This window comes from Juglans regia, chromosome 4 (genome assembly GCF_001411555.2).
Source record: "Juglans regia cultivar Chandler chromosome 4, Walnut 2.0, whole genome shotgun sequence".
Taxonomy (NCBI): Eukaryota; Viridiplantae; Streptophyta; class Magnoliopsida; order Fagales; family Juglandaceae; genus Juglans; species Juglans regia.
The window spans coordinates 33,087,205-33,097,324 of record NC_049904.1 but is presented as its reverse complement, the minus strand read 5'-3'; the positions used below and the strand labels follow the sequence as shown (position 1 = coordinate 33,097,324).

Sequence of the window (10,120 nt, the reverse complement as noted above, 5' to 3'; positions counted from 1 at the left end):
CCCTGAGCCTATATTGCCGTCACCTTCTCCAACTTTTTCCATTAGTACCCCCGACCCACCCCATCCTCCCACGTCTCTTTGCCCTCACCGCACAACTACTCGACCAGTATATCTTCAAGATTATGTATGCTCGACCCTACACACAGAGCCCACGGCATCCTCAGGAACTCCTCACCCTTTATCTATTTTATTTCATATTCTCGTTTCTCACCTTACCTTTTTTACTGCTCTCACTATTTTTGTTGAACCTTCATGCTATTCTACTGCTCTTCGCATTCCCATTGGCGCCAAGCTATGTTTGTTGAACTCCGTGTACTTGAAGATAATTCCACTTGGACACTTGAGCTAGTACCTCCTGGTAAGAAATTCATTGGTTGCAAATGAGTATTTAAAACTAAGCTTAAAGCGGATGGCTCCATTGAAAGATATAAAACTCGGTTAGTAGCCAAATGCTATATTCAAGTTGAAGGCTTCGACTGTCATGAGATTTTTTCTCCCATTGCCAAAATGGCTACTGTTCGTTGTTTGTTGGATGTCGTTGCTACGCAACAATAAATCATCCATCAACTTGACGTCAACAATGCATTCTTACATGGTGGTCTTGATGAGGAAGTCTACATGACATCACCTCCCAGTTATTGTCCCAAGGAGGAGACCCATGTATGTCGTCTCTGCAAATCCCTCTACGACCTCAAACAAGCATCCTGCAACTAGTTTTTTAAACTAACCATTGTGCTTCTTGCTGCAAGTTTTTCTCAATCTCAGCCAAATCATTCTTTATTCACCTTGGTCACTTCCACCAGTATCACTATTGTTCTCATCTATGCTAATAATATTATGGTTGCTGGTAATGCTCTCTCACAAATCGAGATTTTCAAAAGTGTTCTCTCCGCACACTTCAAAACTAAAGATCTCGTTTCTCTCAAATATTTTCTTAGTCTCAAAGTTGCTCGTTCACCGAAAGACATCTTCCTCAATTAATGAAAATATGCTCTTGATATTTTATCTGGCAGTAGATAACATGGTGCCAGATCGCCCACTTTCCCATGGAAAAAAACTTAAAGCTCACCAATCACGACAGAACTCTTCTTCCCGATCCTTGTGCCTATCGATGACTTGTTGGACATCTCATCTACCTAACTATCACACGCCCTGATATTGTATTTGCAGTGAACATCCTTAGTCAGTTTATACATGCTCCTCGTGTTCCTCATATGTAAGCTGTCACTCGTGGTCTTCGTTACATCAAAGGCAGTCCAGGGCAAGACATTTTTTTCTCCTGCTCCAGCAGTTTACATGTTACTGCCTACACTGATTCAGATTGGGCAAGCTGTCCCATTACCCGTCGCTCCATCACAGGGTATACTTCATTCAGCTAGGCACGAGCCCATTTCCCGCGTACAAAAAAATAGATGACAGTGGCACGTTCTTCTGTTGAAGCTGAATATCGCGTCATGATCGTCACTACTTGCAAACTCACCTGGTTGAAACAGCTCCTCACTCATTCTGAGCACATCAACTTACATTGTGACAATCAATTCGCCATCCACATTGCTCACAATTATGTGTTTCATGAGTGCACCAAACATAACCGTCGCATTATTCATGATAAGATTCGGTCGGCCTCTTTACAGTTGTTCATACCTTCTCCCATCAGAAAGTTGTTGACATTTTTACCAAAACATTAGGACGAGAACTCTTTCATTATTTTTCACGCAAGTTAGACATTACGGATCTTCATGCGCCAACTTGAGAAATTAGCAACACTAGCAAGGATCACACTTAGCACAAAATCAACAAGGATCAACACAAAATCAGTAATACCATGATTTTAGGAATTAGCCATTGTAAATTATTTCCATACTTTGTTAGTTACCATAGAAAATTTAGTCTCGTGTATCTATTTATTTGTCAATTCTTTCATATTAAAAAGCAGTTCTAGAAATAAAAGGTTTATATTTTTGTAAGTTTTCGCATAATTTTTTTTTAAAAAATAAATAAATATAGAATTAATATGAAAAAAAAAATTAATTTTTTAATAATAAATTTTATTTTTTTTAAAATAATTATAGGATACTTACACAAATATAACATTACTCATCCCTGCCATGGACAAGTACAAGCGTGTTAGATGGACTAGCCAGGCTCCAGCCACGCTGATTCTGATCGTAGCTGGTTCTTCACTGTGTCATCAGCAAGCAGAAACAGAAACAGAAACAGAACCTGCAGGAGTGTAAATACAAAGAAAGTGAGGAGGGAGCAGCATGGGCAGCTCAGCTAGCTGACCCACCCATCCGTGGCCTGTCTCTCTCCTTTAAAATTAAAATATCGTTGTAAGAGTAGTACAAGATTTTGTTCCATTATCACTCACAATTTCTACACCAAAGAGATTCGTATCTATCACACACTTCAAAAGAACTAAATGAACAGTTCTTTACTGTAAATAATAATAATGGGAATTATATTAACAGAAATGCTTTGACTCCGAATTCGGACTCAAAAGTGTTTCGATTTTTTTTTTAATAATTAAAAAAATATTTTTTAATGATATTATAAATTTTTTATTTTTAAATATTTATAATAATTAAAAAAATATATAAAAATTAAAAAATATAACACAAGTTCGAAACATATTTTTAAACTATTCTTTCGGTAACCGTAACAGTTTTCTTGTATTAATGGATTATCTTTAAAATAAAAGATTATTACTCCAAAATTACCTTCATAATTTAAACTCAAAATAAAGCAAAAGAAAAAGGAATAGTATATTGACTTTGTATAACGAACATTACATTTACTTGCTACGTTCAGTTCTTCCATTTCATGAGCTTTTTCCACGGTACTCTCACAGATGAACCCACTGCATGGCATTCAGAACAAAATTTTTGTTTGTGTTATGCTTTTTGTATGAACCTAACGTAAACCAGCTGTCTTCAACATTTGCTGTCGGATATGAATCAAGTTTTATAAAAAGTCAAATCCGTTTTAAGTTTACCTCCAAAAAGGAATAGAAAATGCTCCAGAAATTGGTGAAGGATTCGAGGAACAACCATGAAGGAAAAATCAAGCAGTGAATTCCCCGACCCAATTTCTGGGATCGTCTCCGTTTACCAGTAATTATAACGAGAGAATACCACTCATTATCTTAATTCTTAATTTTTTTTTTTAAATGTGATATTAAATAATTATATTTTATTTATGAGCTTATTATCTAATATCACATTATGATATGATAAGAGGATAATAAGAAAATGTACTATGAATAGATATGAAGCTGTTGTAAGAATTTAATTCTCGAAGACATCAAAGTTGAAAATTGAGGAAGAAATAATAAACAGAACTGATTATTGAGACCAGAGTTTACGGACAAATGAGCGAGGATTTTGGTCAGAGGGACAGCGAGGACGAAGATGAAACTGGCCCTTGATGTCGGCTAGACGAAATGGGGACGATAAATAAAGAAAAAACAACAGAGTGGGTCAAAGCCCATCCATTTACCCATCCCGGGGCCCCTTTTCGCACAAACATCAGGAGTTAGAAAAAGGTTGGATCTTGCATTGGTAAATGGTAAAGAAATTCAACGGCCGAGTCAAGCCCAACCCACGCATGTCGTTTTGCATACTTTTGGGAAAAATTTTAGGAAAGATGAAATTTGGATCAAATATCGGTCCGTCTTTTAGAATCCGAATGGATAGTAAAAATAAGGAATTAGTTTTTTTAAAAAATGATTTTCATATGAGAAATACTATAGCCATAAAAAAAAAATTATACAAAAATAATCTCACAAACTGATGTGATGTGACGTGATGTAATTCGTCAGATTATAAAATTATTTTTATTGTAAAATAAATCTAATAGATCAAATGAAGTTAAATTAATTTATGAGAGTACTTTTATGTAATTCTTTTATAGATGTAACAGTACTTTTTTTATATTCATAAATTAATGTAATTTCGAGTTTTACTACTCATTATCTACACACACCACACATCATATTTATTTTTTTAAATTTTTTTAGTTTTATTCTTTTTAAATTAATTAAATTCTTCTATTCAACATTCATACATAATATATTTAGTAAGAAAAAAAATAAAAAAAAATTATACGTGGTGTATAAATGAATAAATTTTTTTCGCTGAAAGTGTTTAAAACCGAATTATATTCTTAAAATGAATTAGTGGGTAGTTTACCTCATCAACAATTATAATATATTTCAAATGCATTAAAATATGATAAGTATTTCAATTAAGAATGAGAGATGTTCGATCCCCTTTGTGTAGTAGTACAGTTCCACGCCAAGCAGATCACAATTAAAGACAAAGCAAAAGTCCAAAGGAAAAAGCTATTGTCGGTAGGATAAGGTAGCTTCTATTACCTAAACTTGACAGATGCCAGATGCTTTTCGTTCAACAAAAACCAAAGTTACATGTATTTGAATACGAACCCTTCTTCTTTCTTCTCTTCTATTTCTTCTCCCCTCTAAATCATCAAAATTGCAAATCAAGCAACCATTACCATCACAACTTTATTTTCTCGACAGAGACGAATTAGGTCCAATTTCACAAAAATACAAAATAAGTGAAGAAAATTGTAGATCTTGGAAGGTTATTTTGCATACAGAGACGATGAATAAGAGATAAAATAATGGAAATATATATATATATATATTATGTGTGTAATTACAGTATTTATAACCAAAAAAAGAACAGTGAGAGCTCTCTCTTCTGTGGGTTTTCAGGGAAGTGTTGAGATGTATACGCCCCCCTCCAATGATCTATGCATCCATTTTATTAGATGGAATTTATGCTACAACTGCATATAAACGGAAAAATACTCAGCCGAAGAAAGTAAAACCTAAGATTTGAGACAACATTGCAACAGATGATTAATGTATTTATTTACCATTTATCAAGTGTTTACAGGTTTTTGTGCATTTTCATTGACATGTAGATAAATGAGAATTCTGTCCGAAAGCTCCAAGCATTCTACATGCTACTTCCAGCAATTTCCCTGCGAGATATGCAATTACATAAAGGTAATAAGATTTTAAGTCAACACAAGGTGAACCATCACATGCATCTGTTGAATTTGAAGAAGTAACCATTAAGATAGAATTCTTCAACTTTAAATGCGCCTATAATTACATGACAAATATAAGATCTCAATGTCAAATCTCTCTCTCTCTCTCTCTCTATATATATATATATATGAGAATTTATATTTGCAATCCTAAGTAGGTAGGGGATTACGTGTACTGTCCCATTGATGAATGGGGTAAAAGAAAAAAAAAATATCATTTAAAAAAAAATATTATTATAATTTTAATTTTTTTTAAACATAATTGTATGAACTTACATATGCCGTCCTCATTTCGGAATGTAGACTTAACTCTATATATATAGAATAGTGATAGGGTTACAACTCATTTATTACATATTTACTACTTATAATGTATTTATTTTTTTATAATTTTCTTTTAAGTATTTTTTTAACATTTTTAATCATTAAGAAATAATTAAAAAAATATATAATTTTATCTAATAGTCACTTCCTTAACTATTAAGTAAAATAAAAAATTAAATAAAAAAAGAGTAGTAAATATGTAGTAAGAGATAATATGTAGTAAATACATATACATACAAGATGCACATGCCAGCTGATAAGAAAGAGTAAGAAATAAATAATAAAAGAAACCGTAAAAAGACAGCAAAATTAATTAATAATGGACAGGATTTCGTTGGCATTTAGCAGTGAAGGCGTGGTGGGGGGAGGCAGAATGTGGCTCACAGCTTGGCAGCCCTGGATTTTCAGGGTTATATTTTCTTTTATATTTTTTAATGCTTTTTTAGTCACACGGATTCCTTGGTGGCAAGGCCATCAACCCCTTAAATAATTGAAAGAAATAGTAGAGTAACCTTCACTATCATCGTTACTTTTTTCTTTTTTCTTTTGTGAGATCCTTTTTCATCGTTACTTCACCGACAAATTCATGTACTCTGAATCTCTATCTTAGAGAGTGCCTACGGGTGTATCGAATACAGAAACTATGTGCTTCCAGCTAAAAAGCTAACCCATCTTTAAACAGACGGCCAAACTTAAATGAGCCATCAAAAAGGTACAAGAAAGAGAACTACTTTCACTGAATCCATCCAATGATGGCATCAGGTAATAGTTTCTCTGTTGCAGCATTTACAATAATGCCTGGCCTATCTTGTATCAGTCAAGATGCCAAAAGACTCAGCCATATATGATTAACTCCTGTTCCATGATTCCATACATCCCACCACCACAATCGGCTATCAACACCAGAGTACCGAAAATCGACAACTGGGTCCGGCACAACTTCTACATGCTCTTGCCAAACCTACCGAGTTCGGTAAGAGACCGGCACAAGAATAACCTATTTCCGACTAATATTACTCATTATTTAGTATTCAAAGATTAAATCTTGTCATGTCTTTACTTGACAATCATCTGATTGTGCCATGGTACTCAAAACCAGTATCAGATCAAACTGTCAATTACTCGAGCGCGCCTAACATTATAAAGAATAAAACGCGAACTGAAAACACCAATTGACAACAATAGAACGTTATGTAAGCAATTAACCAACACAACAAGTTTAAGAATGGAGGAAGGTAACGGTAACATACCTCTTCTAGGCTTGGCGACGACCTTGACAACTGGAGCTGTTTTCTTCTCTGTCTTTGCCGCCTCCTCCTCCTCCTCCGCTGGGAACAAAACCCCATCAATCCCTTGTACAGAAATTCTCCCGTCCGTGTAAATATCGGGGTCGAATAGATATGCCGATCCATCTCCCTGCCCGAATTTCACGGACCCATCAGCCTCCTGAGCCACAACCTTGTGCGGCAACCTCAGAGTATCGTACCGGACCTTTCCAAACCTCCTCACCGCATTGTACATACTCTCCTCGGTCTGATACTCGGGTATGATATGGTAGTATATTATCTGCTCCGGTGCACCGGGCTCGCTCAATTGGTCCGTCGTCAGCTTCGCCATGGCCTCGTCGTTTGGAGCCAAGACCGTCAAAACGTATCCTTCGGAGACCAACCTTCCCATTTCAGTGGCTAGGGAAGTTAGATTAACCAAAATATCTGCCATCTCGTTGTAACCACCGTAATGCAAAAGGGTGTGGATGAAGTCCTTGACCTGGCGCATACCATTGAAGTGACCATGGGGTCCTCCGGGTCCGGGCGCCGGGGCCGGAGCCAGGGATGGGCCCGGTGCCAGTGCGTCGTAAATCGGCAGTACCGGTGGGGATCCAGCCGGCACTGGTGCTACTGGTTTCTTCAACCGGTTGGTCCTGGGGTCCACCTCGGGTGCGCCCTCCGGTAAGACCGCGGAAATCGACCGCAGATTCCTTCTCCGGTTGAAGTCCTCCTGCACGGATCGGGGAATCAGCAGCTGTTCGATCCCGTGGATCACGCCGTCGGGGCGGACGACGTCGTCCGGTCGAACAATCTCGGCGGTGTCGATGATTCTCTTGCCGGAAGCGTGGCTACTCAAATGTACATGATCGTTACAGAGGTTTGGGTGCCGAACCGTACCGGAAGACTCGCGGGGCCACTCGTCGGAACCGATTCGTCTGGGAATAATGTGGAACATCAAGAGGGTCTGGAGGGACTTGAGGTTCCCGGGTTCAAGCAAGAAGCGCTTGAATTCGGGGTCGAGTCCTCGCTCCAGAGCTTCATTTCGCGGCGCAAAGATGGTGATGTTATATTTCCCCACGGCTTCCTCGAGAGTCTGTAAAAGAAGGGCTTTCTCCACGAGTTCAGCGAGCTCGGTGTAATGCGAATCCAGGAGGGCCACAAGGACCGAGTTGGAATTTATCTGGCTCGAGCTACCAGAAGAAGATTTAGAGACTGGGATTTGAGGCAATGCGGCATGGGTTGCCGAAATTGAAAGAAGGAAGAGGGTGAAGGAGGAGAAAAATACGAGCTTGGAGACACCATAGATGTGGGAATCCATGGCGCTCAAATCGAACAACAAATTAAACTCTGTCTCTCTATCGCTCACACTCACACTCTCTCTATCTCTCTTTCTGGGTCTGGACTCTGGTATTTTAGCTTTGCAGCAGTAAAATGGGGGGGGTTTTGCTTGGAGAGGAGAAAAGAGAGCGAGAGAGAGTGGAGAAGGGAGAGAGAGAGAGAGAGAGAGAGAGAAGTGGAGTTAAGACTTGTAAAGAAAAGAGAAGGGAGAAGACTTGTGATGTTGTGTCTGTGTGTAATGAGGTTCCAACAGGCTGGATGTGGGGACCACATCCACATGGCGACTGGCATCACCAGCTGCGCCACTTCTAATTCCCCCTTTCAGCTTGAAGCCATTTAGCCATTACGCCATTCTATGAACTGTCATTGAGCATCCATTGTTTCATCCAATAACTTTTCCGAAAATTGTCTATAAAATGGGAAAAAAGAAAACAAATATTCCTTAGTCAATTAGCTATGTATCCTTTCATGATATTGAAATTGAATAACTATATTACAAGGTCACTACACTACACATTGTATAAATTAATTTAAAATTTAAATTTAATAAATTAAATTATATCACATAAATGATGTATGGTATAGCGACTTTGAAATAACAATTTTTATTACAATTAATCCGTTGTCTTGTTACAAAAAATATCACAAAAGCATTGCAACGTCAATTTTCTGATTTTGTTAGCAACTACAAAACTATTGGGAGGAGGCTGAATTGGAGTCATGGTCAAATTCTACATTAAAAAGAGTGTAGCTATGACAATAAAGAGCTAATGAGGTTGCGTGCGTCGATAAGAGTATAAATGGTCCAAGAATCTATGCTGTGAAATTTAAGAGCTATAAGATACATAATTGTATTGGAAATTAATGGTTTACAACTCTTTAGAAGGACAATTCATTTTACACCATGAAACTTAATTTTCTTGTTGACCAGTCTAATATTTTCCTTTGATCTTGAATCTTGATCAATCGCCTCTATGATACATGCAAAAATATTTGAAAATATTATTTTTCAAAAACAAATATTAATGTCCTAAATAGTAAATATAAACTTTAAAAAAAAGGGTTAAATAGCATCTAAAATTATAAAAATTGATATATTTATACCTTTTAAATATCGTTCTTGTCAAATTAAGATGTTGTATTAAAATTGTTTAAAATTTAACACTAAGGTTTTTTTTGTTTCTGTAGATGAGTTGAGATTAAAATTAAAAGTGGAATAAAATATTATTATAAAATATATTTTTAATATTATTTTTATTTTAAAATTTAAAAAAATTAAATTATTTATTTATTTTATAAAAAAATTTTTAAAAATTATAATAATTAAATAAGATGAATTAAAAAAAATTACGAAAACAAATGAAGATGCTGTGGCTCTACGGACAGCTGCAGTGGCTGGCTGAGACGTGACAATCGTATAAATGCCCTCAAATTCAATTCCTATTAAAAAATACCCAAAAAACCAAAAAGAAAAGAAATAAACAAATGCCCTCAATTCTACTATTCTACGCTAAGTTACAAACATCCAGCCGTCCCCTTAAAAGCGCGCGTGGAAGGCGTGAACTTGGTGCCTTTTCTGCGTGGAATATTTGAAAACGGTGACGTTTGGTCTGCCGGCAGATATTTTGTCACCCTCTGCTGACGATTTTTTTTTAATTTTTTCATGAAAAGGAATATTTCTTCCGTCGGTGCCAACGACAAATCATTAGCATCATTTATGATTAATTATTTTACGTTCCTCCTCGTAAAATACAGAAAAAACAAAAACTCCGAAATGAGGGTTATCCCAATGAAAACAGAGTATTCTCTCGTTAGTTGTTTTACTTTATTTTATTTTATTTTCTTTATATGTATTTTTTAATATTTTTTTAAAAAACTTATAATATTATTAAAAATATTTATTTAATTATTAAATAAAAATAAAAAATAAAAAAACAGCGTAGCCCCAGGGAAAGCTACCAGCTGTGAGAGTAGCGTTTTCCAGTTTTCACCGTTAAAGAAGAAGAGTAGCAGAGAAATGTTTGTTAATGTCAGAGAACTTTACATCGCATTACTTGCCTTCAAAGTTCAAACTGGCACGCCACACATAATATTTTGGGGACTCCTACTAT

At 36.1% G+C, this 10,120-nt stretch overlaps 1 protein-coding gene across 1 annotated transcript; it reads right to left on the bottom strand.

Annotated features, from left to right (window-relative positions):
- Window positions 1-4,500: 4,500 nt before the first annotated feature.
- LOC109013502 (fasciclin-like arabinogalactan protein 17) lies at window positions 4,501-8,210 on the bottom strand. Its single transcript, XM_018995612.2, has 3 exons — window positions 6,654-8,210; window positions 4,903-5,010; window positions 4,501-4,812 (listed from the first exon to the last, which is right to left on the bottom strand). Exons 1-2 carry the CDS (start codon window positions 7,987-7,989, stop codon window positions 4,937-4,939), a joined length of 1,410 nt encoding a protein of 469 aa, XP_018851157.1. The 5' UTR covers window positions 7,990-8,210; the 3' UTR covers window positions 4,501-4,812; window positions 4,903-4,936.
- Window positions 8,211-10,120: the final 1,910 nt, after the last annotated feature.

Bases quoted from the DNA above. Each gene is read 5' to 3' on its own strand.
- LOC109013502 (XM_018995612.2), bottom strand. From the start codon at position 7,989: ATGGATTCCCACATCTATGGTGTCTCCAAGCTCGTATTTTTCTCCTCC. The intron at 5,011-6,653 runs GTATGTTACCGT...CATATCTCGCAG, and splicing joins CGTCGCCAAGCCTAGAAGAG to GGAAATTGCTGGAAGTAGCA.